The sequence below is a fragment of the Chelmon rostratus genome, chromosome 5 (genome assembly GCF_017976325.1).
Source record: "Chelmon rostratus isolate fCheRos1 chromosome 5, fCheRos1.pri, whole genome shotgun sequence".
NCBI lineage: Eukaryota > Metazoa > Chordata > Actinopteri > Chaetodontiformes > Chaetodontidae > Chelmon > Chelmon rostratus.
In genome coordinates, this window is record NC_055662.1 from 2,347,119 (window position 1) to 2,370,843 (window position 23,725).

Consider the following 23,725-nt stretch of genomic DNA (forward strand, 5'->3'; position numbering starts at 1 on the left):
TCGGGATAGGCAGATATTTACCAAAAAAAGCTTTTCAGAACAAGACTTGTAAGCTGCAATTGCATTTCAGTGCAATTAAATGTAGCCATTCAAAAGCTGATTATTGACTTAGTGCAGATTGTCCAGGCAGTACAGTGTATGAAAATGTTAAATTATAATTCATATATTTGTTGGTCCAGTTATTCACTGTAACTAGGCAACTCCAACTGGGATTTATATGTTGTTTGTTTATTGTTTCAAATACATACATTTACCATTCTTAATGAGTGAAAGATACTGTTCTGTTTTCTGTAACACTCTGTGTTATTATGCATTAGCTGTTAAGTCTCATGTGGATACATAGCGTTTGTCAAACACAAACCTAAGAGTGCTGCTCTGGAGGCATAAATAATCTTGGTGGAGTTGAACCTTAGTGAGTGGAGCACATGGTAACTACCCTGTATGGCAAAGTTGAATGGCAAAGAAGAAGGCTTGGAAAAAGGAAAAAACAATATACACCTTTAATATCTAATCTTAGTGTTGTCCGGCTTGTTCAGCTGCCTATAAATGACCAACAGAAAAACCTATTAATGCAGCTTTAAGTCAAGGGCTATGAGACAGCTGGGTTGGAAATCAGACAGTCTTAGTGTCAGTAAAGGGTCCGGCCTATTTAAACCACAGATAAGACCAGTACAACTTGAAGTGCAACCAGTCATATGAACTCTAAATTTAAACAGTGGGTCATTTTGCCATCAGGAGAGCCAAAAAGTGATTCTATCAATTTTTTAATCAAAGGATGCCAAGTTCACCTAATCTACTACCAATAGACTTAAAAACTTGAACAATACTCACATTTACTAGCTGCTGCGATTGAGCTCCAACATCACTGTGTTTTTGGTACCACCTCAATATTAACTCAAATAGAACATGTATTTTTTCAGCTCCATCCATGACATTCTTGTATCCAGAGTAGTTTTACAAATCTACAAATGCAATGTAATGTAAAACTCAGTTTGCTTTTTGCTTCACTAGTTGCAGTGAAATTTTGCTTGTTTGTCGATTTCAGTATGACGCTACTGTCTCATTTCTGGGCATTAATGGTATTTCCCTTGCTTATTGTAGCTAAAAAACTGAACAACCTGTTACTATGGCAGTGAAAATGTCCCTGATGGTTCGCTGTGTGACATTTCCTTTCTGGTTCAGTCTTAGTCTTGTGTTTCTGAACTCTGACTGCCCGTTGCATTGAAATGCGATGGAAGGCTAAAGGACACAGGGAAGACAGAGAAATGTCAAATGGTGTCTGGCTGTTTCTCTGACTTCATCCTATATGATGTTCCCCCTCCCCCATTTTTGTTTTGTGCATGTGCAGTTTTCTAACACGCAGTCGAGGTAACGCGCACTCTAGCAGCTCATCCATCTGCAGCGTTAACTCACTGTGAGTTATTACCTCTCTGTTACGATGTTTAAATCCTCCCATTACCCTTCTCTCATCCCTCTTCTTCTGCTGCCGCACCCTGTCTTCTTCTGGTGTCATCATTACGTTGTTATTCTGTGTGAATTGTCCATGAGAACGTGGCAGCTCGTCTGAGCTCACACCTTCTGATAGAGCTGCGTGTGTTTAAATATTTCCATTCCTGTGTTTTGTTTTTATTATTCATCTGTGATCGACAAGTGTCACGAGTGTCTGTGTCAGTGATCACATCCTTCTGTCTGAATGATTTTTTCAGTGACTGCACCTCTTCTTCTGTAGATTTTAAAAATGTCATTGTTCCCATGTGTTCATTATGTATATTTGCTGCTGTGTTTCATTTTCCCAAGCTGGTTGTAAATATGTTATTGTATGTTATTACTGCTGTGTTAGCTTTATATTCCTATTGAAGATGAGGAATATAATTTACGTCTTCAATAGGAACGAGTGAACAGGGTCGGAGAGTCTTAAAGTATTGAGAGATGGACTAATGCATTGTGGGTTTTGGTCTTTTCATTGGATTTGTCGACATTGAGAAAGATGCTGAATAACACCAGCTTAGCTCCCATATTCAGCAGCTTACATCCAACAAAAGCATTGAAATAAGTCGCACTGACTTCATAACCATGAAGAAGTAGTAGAAAGCCTCCGAGTGGCTTTTCATGTATGTGCAATGATTCCACAATAACAATTAAAACAGTACCAGATTTCTTACAATTTACCACACAACATCCACCTTTAGTAAGTGACTTTAAGACAACCCCTTAACAACTGCAACTGCTACAATTTCTGTAATATGCAAGTAATATGCATGCAGTCATTCTCCATTCATAAAGCTTTTGGCAGATACCTTACCTGCTAAAAGACATAATGTGTGGTTTTGCTTGCCAGTGAAACTATTCTGAGCATTTGTTTGGTCTGTAATTTCAAATGTATGAACTTTCATTAAATGAAAACTCTGTACGTCAAAGCTGAAACAACTGAGTTGCGTAGATTTTGCAGTGCAGTTTTTGCAACATCCACTGAGACCAAGGCTCAAAATTAACATTAGTAATCATGACAGTTATCATGACAGCTGTAACTTAATCTCTGTGGACAGATTTCTGCATATGAATGCAGACTGTTTAGGTAAAGACAATATTTTAAGTGACAATGTTTTAGTATCAGCAGCGTTCTGGTTTCCATTTGTAGTCTGTTTGTAGTCTGAGTATTGACCAGTCACATTTGGGTGGGCTTTGGTTGCATGCAGGTCTGTGTGGCGAGCGAAAGAGGTGGAAAGCATTAGCCGAAACGCAATCTCTGAGCCATTCTGCTATCATCTGATGATTTAGCTTTTTATTAGCTTTTTTCCAAATTGATCTGCTTTCATATTCAGATGAATTAAGAGTCATCTCTAAACTCTCCTGCCTGGAGTTGCTCATCAGACTGGAAACAATGACTGGCTCATGGAAGAGGAAGTCTTGGCCTGGAGATCCATTATCCGGATGTCCGCTGGCTTCACCGGAAGCCCTGAAACATTGGCCATTTCCCTCAGGGGCTCAATCGTTGTCAGATGATAGCTGATGGATTCCAAGATTGACTGTAGCTCCACTGCCCCGTCCCCATTAATTCCCTGCTTCTTAGAAAAGAATATTTCTTTTGGGTTTTTGTATAATTTTTGCGTCTCTACTATACATGTTTCTTCCCTTGTCAGTTTCCTGAAGCTCATTTGCCCCTTTTGTGCTTTTGTCTGTAACCTGTATCTGCCCCTTTGAAGTTCCTTCTTTCCCTCTGTTTGTTTCAATGTTGCTCCCTTTATGTGTTTGTAGGAGTTATGTCTGCACCCCAGTCCATCACTACTTGAGGTAAACCCAACCGCCTGCTAGCAAGGTGGCCAAAGATGACGACTACATGCATTAAAACATACACACATAATCATGTTCTCATTATTTACATTCTTGCAATCAAGACCACGTGAATAAAACCAAGCTGCCCCACATTCTTGTCATGCACACCATGTTATGGGCTTTTCTGTTCATTCGTTCCTGTCCCATGTTGTCCATCCACCTCTTAGCAGCAGTTCTCAAAGAGTCTACCGCAGTGTGCTTGCTCTTGAAGTTTTCCATATGTAGAATGTATGTAAGTTGTACATATGTAGAAGGTAAGTACGAAGAATGCAACTGCAGGATAATGGAGCGTTGAGAACATGGGATGAAGTTATTTTCTGTTCCTTATCCGTGAACAGAGTGACTTCTCTGATGAAATGCCACATTAAGAGATGGCATTATAAGATGTAATTTCCCACTGTAGAGTCATGTGAAGAGATAGCACTGTTTTTCATGCAGTATCAAAAGTGCATGCATTCAGCCATTTCAGTACTGTGATACACTCAGACATTGACAGAAAAACGTAGCATGTCAACGCATGGCAACGTGCCCATGCTTGGCCTTTGTTCAGGCATACCCATGGACGAGCTCATGAGCTCTCTCCACAGTAGACTGTGATAAATGGACCCAGTGGTTTGCTGTGTTGAAAGCTCCATTGCACCTTGGTCATACTGTAAATCATTCAGCATGTAGGGACCATCATGAGGTGTAAAATGAAATATACTGCTGGTTTTATGTGCCATGAAGTCATGAAGTGTGAAGTACATAAACATGAATGTGTCACACCTCAAAGGAAACCATGCCTGTCAATGTGTTCATTGTAGAAATGACAAACTGTTGTGACAGAACTGTGGCACTGTCATCAAAGTAGAGGGGTTGATTTACACAGTATTTTGTTTGGTTATATCAATCTCAGTGCTTTGATTTTCCTGCTTCTCCTGCTTCTCCCCCAGTAAGGAGCAGCAGAAGTCAGTGAAGACGATGTCAGTTTGGGAGCAGAGGGCCAACCAGCTGAGGAGGCAGAACCGAGCCAGCTGCGAGGCCCTCTACTGTGAGCTGGAGCCCGAGGAGCGTCTCCGCCTGTCATCCGCCCTCCACATCCGCCCTGACATGAAGACCCACCTCGACCGGCCGCTGGTTGTTGAACCTCGCGATGGGCCTTTGCTGGGCAGCCATCAGCACCACCATCACAATCCCTCAATGCCAGACAGCGCCGAGACTGCCGCCGACCCTCCTCCTCCTCCTGTGCCTCACCAACCACGCCGCCACCACCGCCACAGAGACAGAGACCGGGCCAGAACGAGAGAGGAGGCAAATGATAACGGTGACGCCAGTAAGGACGGAGGGCACCACGTCCATCACAGCCGCTCCAAAGACTACGACGGCTGCCGGGGCAAAGAGGGGAAGAGCGAGAGGTCCCGTAGCCGAGAGGGAGGCAGGAGGCATCACCATCAGGGCTCAGTGGATGACAGCGGAGGCGGAGGAGTCACGAGCGAGAGAGAGCATCGCCATCATCACTCACACCGACAGTCCCGAGGGGGCAACGGGACTGTGAACAGTGGAGGGCGGGGAGAGCGAAGATCCCGCCGCAAAGATGGACGGTCATCTAACAGGGATGGAGAGAGGAATTCCAGAGGGGACAGTGGTGTCAATGGAGAAAGGAGGAGACACCGGACTCATGGGTCCCGGGGCCAGTCCACAGTTGAAGGAGAGGAGTCCAACGAGAGAGAGAAGACCCACAGTCACAGGTAATAATCTGAAGTGCTGCCTAGTTGATGCTCTTCTCTATAGACTTTACAGTGGACAGATACAATTTCAGCTTCTTAGTCAGCTTTCCCAGCATGTTTGATAAGAGTGTGAGGTCACAAAGTATTAAGACAGTGACACTGACTGTAGCTCTGTACTCAGGTTCATGGATTTGAAATGAAACAATAACCATGAGGTTAAAGTGTTGACTCTTAGGTTTAATTTGAGGGTGTTTACATCCACATTAGTCTGTCATTGACATCAGTCATTCCATGCAGTGGCAGATTAGTTGTGAATAAACTGAAATGTCTTTGAGCGGTAACTTTTAATTTCATATCTATTCTCTTTTCTCTCTCTTTTTAGAATTTGATTAGTGTGGGCGGTGATAGCCTAATAAAGTCTGTCTGCCTTCCCCTCCTGACTCTGTCTGTGGTTCTGACATGTTTATCAGTACAGATCTGAAAACACAGAAACGAGCTTACTGAACTCCTTATTTCTTACATGAATGAACTTAATGTAAATCTAAGGTGCAGTCATCTGTAATCACGTCATGGGACATAGAACACACAGCCATGATACACACTGCCACTGTGACCCCACATGTCTACAGCTTCATGTTCTCCATGTGTGTAACGCAGAGTGTCCCATTAAAAGAAAGAGAGAAATTCTGTCGCACACTGCCGTATGTAGACAATATGTTGTTGTTGCTGTATATTGTGGTTTCAATGAATGTAGCACAGTTAATAAAGTAATCATCCCAAGAACCATAAACCCAATGTATTGCAGCCCCCACTCCACATAGATCAGAAACCACAGTGTAACTTGAATGTTATCCTGAAAGTCAGCACTTAAACCTCATTGTCACTGATTGATTTCAAATCCAGTGTGCTAGAGAACGAGCCAAAACAATGAAAGCAGATCACTGTCCTAATCATTTTGGAGTGCACTGGCCATTTGGAGGGAAAATAAAAATTGCACTGAAAGAGATCATCAAAGGTTTTGTATCTGGATTTGCTATTAAAGCTGTGACATTCTATCGTTTTACAGTGACCCTGCAGCATTAAATGGTGTTTCTGCTGCTCTGTAAGTGTTTAACCAGATCCATCAACCTTTGTAAGTCAAATGAAATGTAACTTGGCAGTGGTGGCAAGTAGCACAATCGTTGTTTAACCCCCAGACTGTAAATGTGACACATCACTTGAGAATAGACTGATTGTTAATATCTAAAATGCTGTCTCTGTCCTGGGGACAGGTTTGGTGACTCAGAGGGGGAGTCCCTAGCCATCTCCCCCCAGCAGGGCTCTGGTGGGGCCGACTGGCCTCCTGACCGACCAGAGGACTCGGACAACCAGAGGAATGTCAGACGAACCGGCCAGACTTCCGTCCAACTTCCTCCTGTGACTGTCACCTCCCCCCCTGGAGAGACCACCCTCATACAACGTGAGTATCAGCTGTGGCCCACCGGATTCACACACACTGTCACTGAGATTCCTTCCATTGCATTTAAGGTCTTTTTACATAGCTTCTTACAGTTACAGTTGTGCCTCATCCATGAGTGTTGAATTCTCTTCTACCATAGGCGTGTTGTCTGCAATACACTTAAAACTTCAAAGGAAAAAATTGAAATTAATATAGTGAATAAAAAAAGGGTTTAAAGATTAATGGCCATACAGAAATGTTAGAATAAAAAAGTTAATGTGAAATAAAAAGGTTGAATAAAACATGTTGGTTACTAACAGAAAATAAGAAACCAAAAGTAGTTCTTTTTCTTTTGCTTTTATGAAAGCTGTCAGTAGAGAGATGACAGGAAATTAAGGGCAAGGAGAGATGGGGCGCCTTAACCCCTAGGCCAGATATGTGGTCGAAGCTTATGACTGTAGGTAGCTGGAGGCTGACATCCGTTACCACCAGCCTTGCGGTCCTAATGTAAAGTGTCTTTTCATCGTTGACACATGGCCAGTGTCACAGTACAGTAAAGTGGCATATTTTTGTTTTTCCTATTGTTTGATTTAATGTCCTTTAGTCTTCATGTAAATTCCAAGTTGTATCTGGTGAACAGAGAGGCAGCTGGATGTTCAAATGTGACTGTCATGACTCATGCCTGCATCGCTGTGACTGAACTGTGTCTTCCCAGTGAACAGTATTGACTGTGAGACGATGCCCATGAATGAGAAGACCCTGGAGGATCTCGGTCAAAGTGGACCCAAACCCATCCTGCCTTACAGTTCCATGTTCATGTTTGGACAGGCCAATCCGTGAGTCACCTCGAACTCCTTCTTCCACTTCTTCACCTCCCACATGCTATGGAAGCTAGACCAGGGAGGGATTGTATGATATCAGCTCTTTCATTTCAGATTATCATATCAGTACCAGGAGTCAGTCCTACAACACAAACCATGACAGCTGACTACATGCTGGACGTTAACTAGAAAGCCTGTCATTTTAGGTTAAGGCTGTCCACTGACTTTATTTAGAGGTCAGAGAATGTTTGGCTGCAGCACACATAGGTTATATCTACAGAGATACTGTAGGTTTCATAGTAGCTGCCCCCTCTAGGAGACTCTGTGTCTCTATAAGTTTGATTCATACTGTTTTCTTGATAGTATTTAAATGATAAATATATGCAACAGTTTCCTTCTTTTATTCTTGTAGTTGTGCATATTGCATATATGCTGGTATTTCCTCACTTATCTTATATGTTCATCATCATTTTTTTTAAAATGAGATTCCTGCTGAAATTGTTCTGATGCACGCAGTTTATTGTCTGCATGATCTTTACCTGTAACTCTGTTGCTTTATTTCTACCATTATACTTTTGCTTTTCTTTCATATTTATTAGACTGCACTCTTGACATACTGCTAAGGTCCAAGAAGGCCAAAAACTTCAAATATGGGGAAAGGAAGGCCCTGCATGCGTTTGGTCATCAAAAAAACATAGAAAATACACTTGACAGTTGTATTTCTGAGGTCCAACCACATAAGCATCCACAGATCCACCAAATAAATCACAAATCAGTCCAGACAGCAGTGTTCTCTCTGCACCCTGCAGGTTTAAATGAGGATTTTGATGTGGGCATTATGCTGTGCAAGGAATGTACTTATGTGTTTGAGGACTGTAGGTACGTCCATCTGCGATGGTGCTCACTTACCCTTTACTACTTCTGATGTGCACTTGTGTTGTTTTATATCCTCACTGCTTTTTGTGTCGACTAGTTCTCGGTTTTGGTGACACAGTATAAAGTTGAGAACTGCAATGAAAAAGCACAGCTGCGCTCTCTTTGGTGTCATTTAAAGCTTTATGGTTTGTTTTTGTTTTATCTGCGTCCACTGCTTACTATATCTCTTCCTCTTCCTCTCTCTGTCCGTCTGTCCCGGCCTGTCTGTCCTCAGGGTGAGGCGGTTATGTCACTACATTGTGACTCTGCGTTATTTTGAGATGTCCATCCTGGTTGTCATTGCTATGAGCAGCATCGCTCTGGCAGCAGAGGACCCCGTCTGGACGAACGCCCCTCGCAACAATGTGAGACACACAGTGTGCATTCACACGTGAACACATGTACACATAGGTTCTGATATTCACAACTACACAACAAGAACAAGCTGTTTTATCCTGAATCGTTTTCGGGTTAGTAAATCATTGACTCTCGTGTTCAGTGTTAACACATTAACAGAGCTAGAGGCCGATATGATTATTACACACTGCCATGGCCCCAGAGGATAATGCTTTTCTTCATGTCTCTCATGGATTGTGGGTCTCTTTTGCAGGTGCTCAAATATCTGGACTATGCCTTTACTGGTGTTTTCACTTTTGAAATGGTGATCAAGGTAAACATGTACAGAAACATTCATTTAAAACACTAATAACCTCAGAACTTCATATTCCTTCAGTGCGTTTTTCTTCCTCAGAGTTCATCTTTGATGACTATGTATTTGATTCTAATTTAAGAAACTTAGGTTGCTGACTCATTACATTTACTACTTAGTGAAAGTACGTCCAGTAAGTGATGAATGTGGAGGGGACATTGAGACAGTCAGTGCCAGGACCTCACCTCACCTGTGACCATTGCAGTGTACTCAGGATATCATGCTGCACTACTGTCCCTTTTTATTCATAATCCACTGTATTTTCATAAAAAATTGTGTTTTACTGTCTTCTACTGATTAATCTGAGAGAATGGCTGATTACTGGTTAACCCATTTGTAGTTCAAAATGAACAATTTATACATGCCTTCATGAACATTTTGTTGAATATGATTAATTTCAAAATATAAATATAATATATAATAAAAAATCACCAAAGGTATTGTATGATTATATGACTCACTCAGCAGCCTAATAACATTATATACACGTATACAAAATTATGTTGATTTGAAGTAATTATATGTAGTCAAATAAAGCAAAACAACATGAAGTCAACTGAAATGAGTAAAAATGAAGGGACATAACAGTGGTGTGTTTGGTTTAGATGGTGGATCTTGGCCTGCTGCTTCATCCTGGATCTTACTTCAGAGACCTGTGGAACATCCTGGACTTCATAGTGGTCAGTGGGGCGCTGGTGGCTTTTGCATTTTCGTAAGTTCGATGTCTCTTACCTCTTTGTCGTAAACTAAAATGTCTCAAATTTGTGAAGAGATAATCCTGATTATTAGATTTGGTGGACACATCAGGTGACTGGTGGTCTGGTGTGTCAGGTGTAGTACATATACCAGCATGTGCAGTGTAGACTGTGGAGGCCAGAAACGTGCCTTACAGCACCTAGCCTGTCAAAGGCCTTTAGAAGAAATGTTAAACCATGAACTGCAGGGCAATTTAACAGTGGAGGAACAGAAGCTCTTCTTTTAGTAAAGATTGTCAGGCTCTAAGGGGCCTGTTACAGGGCAAAGCCTGCGTGAAATTTGTCACTCTACTACCCTGCCAATCCACAAAATGCTGAACTTCAGTGGCTCCAGTAGTTGATGAATGGCCCTTTGCCTGGAAGTCATGTTGATGGACTCATCCCAGGTTGGATGGCTGAGCGGAACTTATGCAGATGCTGTTGTATGGATGCAAATTGAATTCTAATTATCAATATGGTGATTTTATCTGGCAGTTCAGTTGCTGCTTTATATTTTTAATTCAGGTATTCAGCTATCTAACAGTAATTTCTATAATTTCTACCACTTCTATTCAAACTTTCATCTTTGACCTTATTACTGTTGGATTTAGCAGTGTCTTTTCTGTTGTTTCAAATGTGTGTGAATGTAATGATATGATTTGTGGATGTTTTAAGCTTTGCTGTTATAACTGTTTTAATGATGTAGGCTGTCACACATACACACTGAGAGCAATCTGGTCCCAGCTTTTTCTCTTAGTCTAAGTCTGCTGATCACTGTGAACATCAACAGAAACAAGCTGGAAAGCTACAGTGCATATCCTGGAAGAACAAGAAGCGTGCGTGTGTGTTTGTGTGTGTGTTTGTGTGTGTGTGGGTGTTGTGTTGGTGCGCACTGTGTTTATTGACATGATCCTCTCCCTGTTTCTGTGCTGGGATCGTTTTGAAGGAGCTTCATGGGGTAATGCCTCCTCTACCTCTCTCATCTTCTGTCTGTGACATTATCTGTGTGTATGTATGTGAAAGAGAAAACATACATGGCTCGCACTGCAAAAACAAGTAATTTCCTCAAATATTCGGTCTTTCTTCGTGAATTCAGGTTTTCTTTAAAGGCCTGTCGTAGGACGAGGTAAATACTATTGTTTGTTTCAGTAAAAAGAAATCTGAATGAAAATTCATTGAATTAAAAACTATCCATATAATTTAGTTTTATTCCTAGTTTTGCCTGTTTATTGAATTCCAGCTGTGTTTTGTTCCTACCCCTGCCTGGTCTACTGTATGGAATGACTTTGCAGCTGAATTCTGACAGGGCCATGCGTTTTGAGCATGGTGCCATATACTTGTACTTCAGTGATTTCCTACAATCCTTGAATTGAACACTGTCATTTTTTCTCAAAACACCACACACATACCAGCTGCGTTGAATTCTGGTCTAAAGGCCAATGGAAAATGACCTCGTCTTCACTGGATTTCTGTCTGCATCATTATTGATTCTAAAAGCAAAATGGTGATTGTAAAAGGAACAAAGTCAGCTCAGAATTACAAGCTGCATCACCATCAGCTGTAAAGGTGAATTTTTCCTTTCAAAGACTGTAAGACATGCAGTATATGAAGTGAAATTGCTTGTGAGAATGAGCGTTTTTTTGCAGTGTGCACACTTCACCATCTCGTCACCCATCTAAGACCTTCCTGTACTTGACCCTCATGTGCTTGGCTGAAGGTCCTTCCTCCATGCCCTCTGCTATAGAGGGGCATGTCACCTGCGTGTTCATCATCCTTATCTTCCCTGAGCCTCTGATGGGAGGCGTTTTCATCAGCACTTCGCCTCACCACTGCTCTGCTTGGACTGAAATGATGCCATCAATTTTACATTCTCTGTTATTAATTCACCAGAGGCTCGCTAATGTAACAAGCAAGCTGCTGCCGGAGGGCATGAGTACGTCTCAGGGAATATCGATCTTCTCTGTGATCTTAGCATGCACATTAGATAGACTGTATGACATTCATGCTGTTAGCTATAGGTTTTTAACGACTGCCCTATGACCATACTGTCACATAATTTTCATTTACATGCAGTTTGACACTCCCTTACTCAAGCTGTGTCTGTCTGACTCAGCATCATGCTGTAGATGGGGATATATTTATATGGTTTGGTTCCACACCTGTGCTAAATAGCAATTGTAAATACTTTTTACCATGAGTGAAACTCATATGCTGTACTTGTCAGTGACTGCCAACCTGTTTAATATGGAGACCCAAGGTTCAATATGAAATAAATGAATAAAGGCATTATGAAATATTGCTTACTAGCTACCTAGTTCTACTTATAAGGTCAGGAGCTAGCATGTCATTAACTAACTACATTTGTTTGGTTATGTCAAGGTAGAGCTAATTACTTTACCCTGCAATAGAGGAACATTGCTTTGTCTTTATTTCCATGTCTTCTACATGGATCACCAGCAAGCGAGGACTTTTTTTGCCTGGGGCATGCAGTCTTTTAGCATAATATTATGTATGCACCGTTAAGACCCTGAACAATATTCTTGTATTAAATTGGCTTGATACATTAAAAAACAGCCTTTCAACCAACTCATGGAGTTAACATTAGCTTAAGTTGCTAGCTAAGTTCAGCTCATGAAATCCATGTCAACAGGTGTCCCTTCAGATGGAAAATCACCTGTCGTCAGCTGGATGTGAGAAGCGCTGAATTAAACTGACCTGCAGTAATCTCTGTGATTGTGAAGGGATGCAGGTTAAAATATACTTTCACAGGCCGCGTTTATAAAATGTGTATTGTCAATTTATTTGTTAGATTACATTTTTAGTGTATTTATTTCATGATGTCTGATTTATTCATTTTTTATTGAAGACTCTGGATCTCAGTAGCTATGATCAAGCCACTCATATCTGATGCTTTAGTAGTTTAAATCAAACTCAGGGAAATTATTTGCAAAGGCTGTTTGGCTCCAGGTCACTCCCATATTGGCACTTAGAAATATGAAGTCCTGTTTGACAGACAGCTGCCATTCATTCACCATGCATGTTGCTGGAGCTGGTTCTGCTTGATGGACCGCCTGTGGCAAGGACAACGAACCATAGCATCCCCATCAGAGCCAGATCTGTGAATCTGTCATCTCACTGACTAGAACCACTCAAGTGAACCGCTCGAGCCCCGTCTGCAGCTTTTTGGTGCATTTCACGTTTGATGCTGCAAACTGCAATACTGCCTTTTGATGTCAGCTTCAGATGCTAGTGACAACCTGGTTTTCAGGGCTGGGATGATATTTCTACTTTTTTTATAGTATCATTAATATTATTATTTAGAAAATCTCCCAAGAGGCCTGTTTTATTGGCATTTGCTCTTTTTATTTGATGTTTTGGTTGAGACTGAGCAGTTGTAGCAGCGTGCAGTTACAGAACAAGAGCTGAGCAAATGCTTGTCATACACACTAACAATCTTGATTTGTGTGTTACTTCAGTGATAGGCTACCTCCAAAAAATAACAGGCACATTCAGCATCCAAACACACCTGCTATACTGTATCTGAATCCATTGTGGAGCCTATTCTTTGCTGGGATTTACTCACCCAGTTGTCTGCTACCAACCAAAATATATCTGATCTGTTTTCATTACCAGAAACTATGGTGTTGTCATTTGATGCAAACATATGCTTTATTTTGTTTGTGTGTGAAGCATCCATAAATGTGCTGTACCTTGTTTTACCACTGTTTTCCCCCAAGTAGATCGCAACAAGGTGTGACCAGGTGGGGAACCTCCCTATGCCACCCTGACCCCCCACCCTTACCCCAACCCCTTCCCTCAAATCCAACCCTCTCTAACTACCATTCCTCTGATGCCTAGATCAGCTTCATGTAGAAAACAATCCAACTCATAATCCAGTGAATCAGTGTCTTTTTAACACAACAGTAACGTCTGTCTGACAGCTTTCAACTGAAACCTTCCTCTGCCTGTCAAAAGTACCGCTGGTTCATTCCAAAGTGCTGTGTTACCCTTTTGGATGAAAATCAGACATCACCCTCTAATTTTATTTTGTTTTCTAGGTCATAACATCAATAAACAATATGAACAATAATAGTTCTTCAAATGACCTAGATCATTATTTCAATAATAATCCACTTTATTGATAGCCAAAAATAATTAACGGTTAGTTTTAAATAGAATAAACACATTCTTTATATTGCATTTTGGAATGAACTCATTTTGAGGGTTAGTGTCTTAAAAAAGGATTTGTCCTGTAGTGATCTGTCTGTCTTTCCTCACAGCAGCCACCATGAGCAAACTTGTTTCCTTTCTATCTGAGTACCATAGCATGTAAAGCCTTCCCCAGCCCTCACAGTACACACACAGCCAGTGTTGTTTAGCATAGGAGACAGGCAGCAAGTACAGGTTGTCAGGGAGTGAATGAATGAGGATCAGGTTATAAAAGCAGATTTTTATGGACAAAGGTATATTTGTGTTTGTCAGCGTTTACTGAGAAATGCGTAGTGAATACATAATAAGGAGTAAGAGCACCTGTTGCTTTAGGAAAGTGCCCACTGTGTGTACTGGACAGAAGGAAATCCTTTGCTTGTTGGAGGAACTTAGTTCAAATTGAAGTTCAACCATGTGTAGCTGTGTGTGATAACTGAGGCTACAGAAAAAGTTGACACCAAATTGTATGATGATGGGCAGTGTTATTGTGGAAAATATGAGTACCAAATGTAGGCAGTTTAGTCACATTCCATCTCCACTACAAGACGACACGATACGTACACGATATATCAGATTTTTACTTTATTTTTAAGATGCACCCTGAAAAGAATAAGAATAGAAGATTAAAAAAAAGTGGATGCAGTGTAAAACATAAGTAAAAACAGAATGCATGGATGCCATGATAGCTTAGTGGTAGAGTAGAGTGCACGCCCCATGTACTCAGGCCGTGTCCTGACCGCAGCGCCCCCCTTTGCTGCGTGTAATTCCCTCTGTGCCTCCCGTCTTTCTCCAGGTGCACTGTCAAATAAAAAAAACACAGTCTGCAGACAAGCTGTGTTGCTGCATCAAATTCAGAAAATGCCGATATTTACAATAATCAGTCAAGCAGATGAGGTCAAACATTGAGAAGATATCAAAAGGGATTAGCAAATTACATTCTGTTTTATATACATTTTACACACCGTCCCAACTTTTTTGGAATCAGGGTTGTATTAAAATAGACTTGAAAAAAATCTGACCCATCCTTTAAATTATTTTGTAATGCAGCTGCCTTCCAGAGTAATGTAATCCATACTCTCTGGGATGCAGACAGAGAGGGAGAGAGACTCTGGAGTGTAATGGAGGTAAAAATAGAGCAGTGTAGAGACAGTTGGAAGACAGATTTTGTTTTCAGGGCCCAGCTCTCTGTTCTCGTTCCAGGAAAATGATGAACAGTTATGGCCTCAGCCACATCTGAGCCAGATGTCCTCATTATCATTTGAACCTTCACATCCCCCTGAGCATCTGACAGACTTTTGTCACATTTTAGCCCCTGTAACGAGTCCAATCTCGCTTTCTCTCCAGCCTCCTCGCTGTATATATATATATATATCTGGGTGTTGAGGGGTATTCTTTGAAAGCTATCAGAATATCTTACGTGGTTGTTCTCCTAGCCCTCATTGTAACTGTGTGAGTGTCTGGGCTGAAAACCCTCCGGCCCTGTGTCACTGTAAACGCATGCCAGACTAATGTGCATCAGAGCATGGAAGTTGTTGCATGTGTTTGTGATTGGAGTAAGGGACCTAGTGAGGGCAAAGAATGAAGAGCCTTTCACTATAATCCATTTCAGATAATATCATAGCGTAGCCACCGGAGTCATAGGTTTCATTTTTACCACCGCTAAATCTGCATTGCTCCTACTGGATCTGAGGTGCACCAACCAGCCAGTGCTTCCTGGCTTAAGCTTCCCCAGGGATGCTGAGCAGTGTAATACGGTAATGATTGGAGTACACCCTCCCCTCTCTTTTTTGAAAATGGGAGCCACCACCCTGCAGTTTGCCACATCCACACAACTTTAAAAATGCATGTGATTCAGGACAGCCCGACGATGTTCAGAGCTCTCAGCATCTCAGGGCGACTCTCATCCACACCCGGCACCTTGCTGCTGAAGAGCTTCCTCACCACCCCGGAGACCTCTGGCCAAGGCTTCTCCTGAGTCCTCCGACTCCACCTCCTCCACAGAGGATGTGTTGGTCTGGTTCATTAGTCCCCGAAAGACCTAGAAGATGCAGGAGAGATTATGTGTCTCATCTGTCTTGGGAATGCCTCAGGGTCTCCCAGGAGAAGCTGGAAGACGTTGATTGAAAGAGGGACGTCTGGGCTAACTTGTTGAGCACACTGCCACTGCAGCCCGGCCTCGGATAAGCAGCATAAAAATGAATGGATGGACAATTACCGCCGGGCATGATTACACAAGATATTTCAACACTAAATCCCAGTAACAAAACTTATATTGAGACAGAAGCTTGAACTAAATCTTATTGTAGGGTTTATTGGGTGTAAATACGGTAAATCTTGTTGTGTTGTGACATGAATTGTTTGAATAGCCCACTTTAGTGCTGCGGTGCAGAATATATAACCTGATATACACCAATGAAAGACATTTAACAGGAACAGTTCACTGACCGAAGCTGTGCAGCTGTACTCTGTCAGTGTTCATCTCGTTGGCTTCATGTTTATGTAATTATATGACATGGGGAGATGCTTCACTGTACAGTAGGCAGGATACGCAGACTGCAGGCTTTGAAGCTGATTGATTGGCACAAGGACACACGTTCTGACGCTATATAGAACATTTATTTCAACCAATATGTGCTCAGGATTGTTGTATTTTTTGTCCCTTAGTGAATTTGCTTGAGGCTTTAAACCACGAGTCTTTTGCGCTTTTATTGTAAGACAGCAAGACGTTACCTGTGACATTCACTGTGTGCACATTCTGTTTAACCTTATCATTGTTTTCAAGTGCTTATTCAGTACAGGGCTATCAGATGTCATAGGCCTCTATTATTTGACACTTTCTGGGTGATTTTAAAGAACTTGCAATATGTCAGGTGATTTTTGGCTTATCCTCCCTCTGTGAATCAGATTTTCAACACTGTAGGCTTTTTATCGTCTTTTGAGACTTTCTGCTCTATATCCCACCTCTTTTCTATCTTTTCTATATCCCTCCTTAAGAGAACACCACCCAGTTTATGAATTCATGGTATTCCTATACTCTATAGGAGTGTTTTCTCTTGATCCTGTTCCTCATTTACCTTTAGATATAGCAAATATGTATATATGACTTTGAAAGTACAATGCAATTAATTTTATTATAGCAGGACATGCACTTGGTACCTCAAAAACAAATATTACAGTTAACTCAAATCAAACAGCGTTAACAGTCCGTCAGTTAAGTGTACTAGTGTCCAGAATTCAGTGGAGTAGTTTTTTCCCTTTTAGCTGTCCAGCTGATTTCAGATAGTGTCATCACAAATGGGTCAGATTGCTTCAAATAAAGGCAGGTCATTAAACAGCACCACTGAACAGCATCTCAGACTCTTTAAGATTGGGTTGCATCTGTCATTTCCCAAAGCGACCAGCAAGCACACCCACTTTACACAGTGATTGGCCAGGTCTGTGATGAGAAAGTCTTTTTTTTCATTGTTCACACAACTAGCTGTTATATTTGTTGTATGATTCATCGCGTCTTGCCATTTTCCATGACAACAGGATTTTCACTCTGTCATTGAGTGTGCTTAAAGCTGGAGTCTGTTCATGAACAAAGTGTTTATGGCTGCAATGTGAATCCTATTTCCTCACAGCCTTTGGCCTGAGGCCTCCACCGCCACCAGCAGTGTGTTATGCACTCTAATGGCTCAGTGACAAGGAACTAGTCGTAGAAGTTGGGCAACAAAATTGTGTCGTATCGTTTTGTCAGAACATCGTGAGGTGACACAGTCAACATCCTCCTCTGTGATTCACGGTCGAAAGCGAGCAATTGCCCTGCTTGATACTCTTTTTTTTTGTACACGATGCCCCACATCTGACTATTCCGGCTGTTATCGGATGATATTGCGTACTCTACTCTTGGCATTAGTTTTGGTGAGTAGTACGAAGATGGGCACAACTTTCCTGTTAGTTCTATGCAGCTTCCATTGAAGGAAAGCATCCACTGCTACACCTTAAGGATGTATCCAAGAAGACCTGCTTGTAGATATTAACCCATATCTTTGATTATCAAAGAATTTCTTCTTCATCTGATATTTTTGCAAACTGTGTGGAAAGCCAGAATTTTGATCAAAGTATAAAGCCCCCTGAAAACATGTTTTCAAATCTTGAGTATTTCTGCATTTTCATGACTAAATTATATTTGATTAAAGTTAGTGTTGATAAAAATACACCCATAGGTTTTACCCATAAGATTTTAACAAAAAAAAAAAGCTAATCTGCTTTGGCAGGACAGTGTGAGCTTGGTGTGATCAGATTCAATAGACATAAAGGAAACAACCCCCCAACTGTCATCAGATTTTGATTCTAATATCACTAAATTCTGGTGCATGGACATATGTGACATCATGTCCTGCCCGCTTCAAACCAGTAACAGGAGCACAGATAAAAACACAAACACTTTCGTGGAAAATTGTTCATGGATCCCATCACTCATAGTAAGAAGCTCATTGAAAAAGTAAGCTGCCGAGGCCTTTAAGGTATCTGATGAATGTTGTAGGGAGAGTCCTTGTGAGTTGATCAGGTATACTATTCTCTAAGAACAGCAATAACTTTCTGAAAAATAAGCTCTATTGTTAGCAGTTTGACATGTGTGTATTCAGTTTTCATCAATCAGTGACACTGTGCTCAGGTGTTAGCATACCCTCATGAAAAGAAACGAGATCTTAGACACACTCAGTAGCAGAAGCAGCCATTCTTACTCTCTGGACGGTGGTAAGTTGATCGGTTTGTTGTAAACTCTCTGCTCGTCATTTCTGTGTTGAAGACAGAAAGTTGCAAGTCTTTTGTGCAAATGAGAACACTGGAAAAGCAAAGAAGGAAAGAAATATAAATTGTACAGATAAAACAATGCAACTCGCAGAGGTTCATTCAAACATCCCCTCAGACGATGACTAACGAATCATTTTCTGTGTGTTTTATTTGGCAAATTACTTTCAGATCTTTAACACTAAGATCTTAATCACCCAAAATGGCCACTGAAGACATCTTGCTGATTAAGATCCCTGATGCACAGTCTTAAGTGTGACCATATTTGCATGGAAAACAATGTGTTGAAACGCAGACTTGTTTTTACCAAAGGCCAAAGGAGGCCTTTCTGTGATTTCACCCTTTAACTGCATGTGTTCACATAGATTTCAGCCTGATTTGTTCATGTAAACCTGGATTACATGATGCACACAGCTGAATGGTTAGGAGATGCATGTCCCTGTGTGAGGTTGTCTGTATTGTGTGTCCTGCTCAGGAATAACATGACAACCAGTTAGTGTCACTGAAGTGTTCTCCCTCCACCCTGTCTAGTCATCCATATAACTATGATACAATACATTTATACCTACTTTACAGCTACAACAAAAGTATTGCTTTTGATTGCTTGTGATGCTTTTGTTTTTGACAGGCCCAGGGACTACAGAGAATATTCTGCTGAACATAGCTTAGTTTGGTTTCAAAAAATAGAAAATATAGTTTTTAGAAACAGGCTTATTTCCTTTTTTCTGAGAGTGAGATGAAAAGATTGATATCAGTCTCATATTAACTGTGGCGCTCAAGTCAGGACGTGGTTAGCCTAGCTTAGCATAAAGACCAGACATTCAAGTTTTAGAGTCACTATGATCTACAAGAGCTCATCCTACTATCATTGCGAAGCAGGAAATCTTAATCCAGACTCTTCTCCTGTGCTCCCTCGGTAGTGGAATGAGTCACTGAACTTAATTGGCAGCAGAGTTCCTCTCCGGCTTCAAAAAATGCCCAAAGACCTACCTCTTCTGGGAAGTCTGACTCACCTAATATGCTCTGTCTTTCTCTCCCTGTCTTGAACCGTCCCTAATATGCAAGGCACAGTGTGCTTTAATGCACCTTGCAACTAAACTGTACCTTTAAGTATAAAATATCTCACCACCATGCTTAGAAAAGTCCTACTCAACATTTTCCTCCATGTATGAGTCTACAGTATGTCTCAGTATGTAATGTAAATGCATACTGAGACATACATACAGTAGCTGTAAATACTGTAGTTACCAATGGAAATGTCAGTGACAGGGTGATGTATAGAAAGCTAGTCAGCAGGTTGTCCTCCTGCTTCATTTTCCACCCCCGCTAATCCTGTTCAGAGACACTGGTTGAATGTGGAAAATACAACAGACCGCAGAAATACATCTTAAATTGGTAATGTTAGTACTACTGAACAATATCTGATGAACTACACATGTGTATCTTATAGTTCTGTGTGTGCTCTAACTGTCTTTGCTTTTCACAGGGGGACCAAAGGCAAAGACATCAGCACTATCAAGTCACTGAGGGTTCTCCGTGTGCTCAGGCCTCTCAAGACCATCAAACGTCTGCCAAAGCTCAAGGTTCTGCTCCAGTGCTGCGTTTCCATTTATTCTGACCCATTCACACAGGTTAACAGGGCAAACTGGGATTCAGGGAGGGAATCTTAGTGCCACAGCAGTGATACTCTACATGATTGTGCCCACCACTGCCTACTGAAGATGTAAATCTTTAAAAACCGTGATCTAGCGTTTCTCAAACAGGAGGAAATGTGCATTCACTGGGGACTATTTTCAATGGTGGCCTAATCCACATTTGGTGCTGTAGTGAGTATTTCATGCAGCAGGTCAGTGTCTGTGTACAACCACAATGGAGCTGTACAGCACAGAGGAAGAATTCCACCTCAGGCATTCAGTGTTCCATAAGGCGCAGCTATAAAGCTTAGAAACTAAGTCATCATGACTTCAGTTTCAATGAGCTCAGCAGAAATCACATCAGCTGTATCCATGCTTGTCCGAAATTAAAAATGCCCTCATCTGAGGTCTGCTCGGTTGCAAAAGAAGACAGACCGCAGATCTGTTTTTGTTGTTTTCTTAAAGTAATGGCATCACCTTAGGGAAGTTTTGTATTTACACTGTTTGGCTTTGTTTGGCTATTAATACTATACTGCTGCACGTTTTGGAGCTACAGTGAGCTTCCTTTTTTCCCTGACTGACCTGAGATCTGTCTGAACATAGTGTATGTGTGTGTTTTTGAATCGAATCAAACGTGTGTGTGTTTCTGTGTGTCGTCAGGCGGTGTTCGACTGTGTGGTCAACTCTTTGAAGAACGTGCTGAACATCCTCATCGTTTACATCCTCTTCATGTTCATCTTTGCTGTCATCGCTGTTCAGCTCTTCAAGGGGAAATTCTTCTACTGCACAGACGAGTCCAAAGGCCTGGAGAAGGACTGCAAGTTAGTCCACATCCCCGCTTCCTTTTTTAGCGTCTCAGAAACGTTTAAATTGCAGACTGTCAAACGTTGGAACAAGCAGAGCCTGTTCCCGTCTAACCCCACTGAACTGCACTCATGCCTTTATGTCTTCCAGAGGACAGTTCCTAGACTATGACAAAGACGAGGTGGCTGCCATGCCCAGAGAGTGGAAGAAATACGAGTTCCATTATGACAATGTGCTGTGGGCCTTCCTAACCCTCTTTACTGTCTCCACTGGGGAGGGCTGGCCAACGTGAGTGACGCTGACTTGTTTGCCTCTTCAGTTTATAGACATGAAGCTAACATATATAGAATATACAGAGCAGAGTCATAACAAGTGGGAAATGAGTTGTCCGTCTGTAACTGACAGGTATTTGCATTTCTTTGTTGTTATTATTATCATTATACATATACATGTACATGCACCCGTTTTTCCTGAGCGCTTGGTAAACCACTGGACACCAAAAAAGCCATCTACATGTTTCATCTGTTGCTTCTAGAGCTTCGCTCTGATGAAGCAACACACAATCTGTCAGTGAAATCGTGTTAATCCTAGAATCCTGTCTTGCACTGGAAAATGTATTTTTTGGTTTACTGTTATTATTGTTATATTTATACATCCAGCAGACAGATTAATATTAGCATTCATTAGGAATCATGTTCAATCCAAATTCACTCTCCTTTTAGCCCTTGTTTGGTTAGGTGAGGACATCTCAGCCTCTATTACTTTGATTTTGACTGTTCCCTTTTTAATCAGTCTCTCAAAACTCCCCAAACTAAATTACTATGACTGAACTAAACTAAATTACCAGAGAAGATCTTTGAAGAGGAAAGCCCTACGGCCATATTCATATTCCTGGTGCAAAGAGTTGCTCTTAATGATGAAATTCTAAGAAAATTCTGTGAATGATGATGTTATTCATAAAGCATCTAAGCCCTTAAGGTCCTGCCTAAGGTAAAAAGCTGTTAGCAGCAGGGGGGAGGACTTTTAACAGGCTTAACAATTTCTTAGGCAGAGAAGAAAACAGTGGAAAGAGAAAGAGGTAGGAGAAACTATCTCCAAACACTGAATGACAGTAAGTTAATGAAACAAAGGGATAATATTTGTGGTTGATCTCATTAGAGATACACTCTAATCTATCTCCCACCCAAAGCATTGACACTGTCACTGCAGAAATGAAATATATTTGGCAGCTGGAAAAATGCAGCAGTGCAGCTGCTGATGATCAGCAGAGTGATCACATAAACAATGACAGCGCTGTCACAGCCTCACGTTGTGGTGCAGCTCATCTCATTTCCACCGGATGTCCACACCTTGCAGGCCCACAAAAGGGCATTCGTGGACGTGGTGGGCTTCCTCTGTCTTGATGCTGTAATTGATGGGAGAGTTATGTCAATTAATGCAGCGACTTATACAAGAAATGAAAATTGATGAAAGCTGAGCCAGTTATCAGACAGATCACCTACTGAAATTACCAACATGGTGACAAATGTAAACAACTATCAGCATGTCCACAAGTGCTGTTAAGGGAACCTTTAGGTAGCCTGTACCATTTCCTGCAGGTGTGCATACCTGTCCGTTCAGTGACAGTATCATACAGTGGAGACAGGGAACAGCATATTCATTCTATTACTGAAAGCAAGCCTCCATATCTATAATGCTGAATATCAACCTCATGCCTGTTACACATTCACAAAAGACTTTTTCTTGTCAATTTCTGCTTTTAGGCGAAGGAACATCTGCTGCGTCTTCTTTTTCATTGAGCTGAATTGCATATGTAGTTCATGATGGAGGATATTTTTGACCGTGTCAGTGTTGTGTGTCTGTGGCCCTGGTTAACCACACACTCTGTTTGTGTTGCGCTTCACTCTCCTTGCAGTGTCTTGAAGCACTCTGTGGATGCCACCTTTGAAGACCAGGGTCCCAGCCCAGGCTACCGGATAGAAATGTCCATCTTCTATGTGGTCTATTTTGTAGTCTTCCCTTTCTTCTTCGTCAACATCTTCGTCGCTCTGATCATTATCACCTTCCAGGAGCAGGGAGACAAAGCCTTGTCTGAGTGCAGCTTGGAAAAGAATGAGGTAAAGCATTGACATGACAAACAACTCTGAGCTTTATGGGATGGTGACAGTATCTTTGACAGCACTGAAGCTGTTCAGGAGACTCATGGTGGAACGACACTGCACTAAGACACTTGTCACCCATCTGTGTATTGAGTCAACTAGTCTGCGTAAGGACACACACAGGCAATCACAGATACAGGTGGAGACACACACACACAATACAACTGTTGAGTGGATTCTAAACATAATTTAGGTGTGGCCACTGATTGGTCCAAGTTGTGCAGAGTCTGTTCCAGTATGGGCCAGTGAAGTAAAAGCATACAGTGGTTGATTGAATTATTGAATTGCTTACCCTCAGTCCTTCAGATTAAGATTGTTTTAAACAAGTCTGTCCGGGTTTCATTCACCTGTATGTCTGTTCCTGGCATCTCATCATCTCTTTGAGCTGTGTTGTTCATTTAACACTTAATGGTGATCCACCATTTTTAAACTATAATTAGCACCTGGGACCAAATGTATGTTCATT

General features: G+C 41.5%; 1 protein-coding gene across 1 annotated transcript in view; it reads left to right on the top strand.

The window, feature by feature from the left end:
- Nucleotides 1-23,725, top strand: part of cacna1ba (calcium channel, voltage-dependent, N type, alpha 1B subunit, a) — a 137,525-nt gene that overhangs the window by 79,485 nt on the left and 34,315 nt on the right. Inside the window, exons 19-32 of the mRNA XM_041936942.1 lie at nucleotides 1,349-1,414; nucleotides 3,256-3,291; nucleotides 4,266-5,059; nucleotides 6,304-6,498; nucleotides 7,193-7,313; nucleotides 8,449-8,578; nucleotides 8,824-8,883; nucleotides 9,528-9,634; nucleotides 10,603-10,614; nucleotides 13,394-13,417; nucleotides 20,149-20,245; nucleotides 20,957-21,117; nucleotides 21,251-21,388; nucleotides 23,016-23,217. Of these exons, the coding sequence (XP_041792876.1) occupies nucleotides 1,349-1,414; nucleotides 3,256-3,291; nucleotides 4,266-5,059; nucleotides 6,304-6,498; nucleotides 7,193-7,313; nucleotides 8,449-8,578; nucleotides 8,824-8,883; nucleotides 9,528-9,634; nucleotides 10,603-10,614; nucleotides 13,394-13,417; nucleotides 20,149-20,245; nucleotides 20,957-21,117; nucleotides 21,251-21,388; nucleotides 23,016-23,217 (2,143 nt within the window). The remainder of the gene's footprint in view (nucleotides 1-1,348; nucleotides 1,415-3,255; nucleotides 3,292-4,265; nucleotides 5,060-6,303; nucleotides 6,499-7,192; nucleotides 7,314-8,448; nucleotides 8,579-8,823; nucleotides 8,884-9,527; nucleotides 9,635-10,602; nucleotides 10,615-13,393; nucleotides 13,418-20,148; nucleotides 20,246-20,956; nucleotides 21,118-21,250; nucleotides 21,389-23,015; nucleotides 23,218-23,725) is intronic.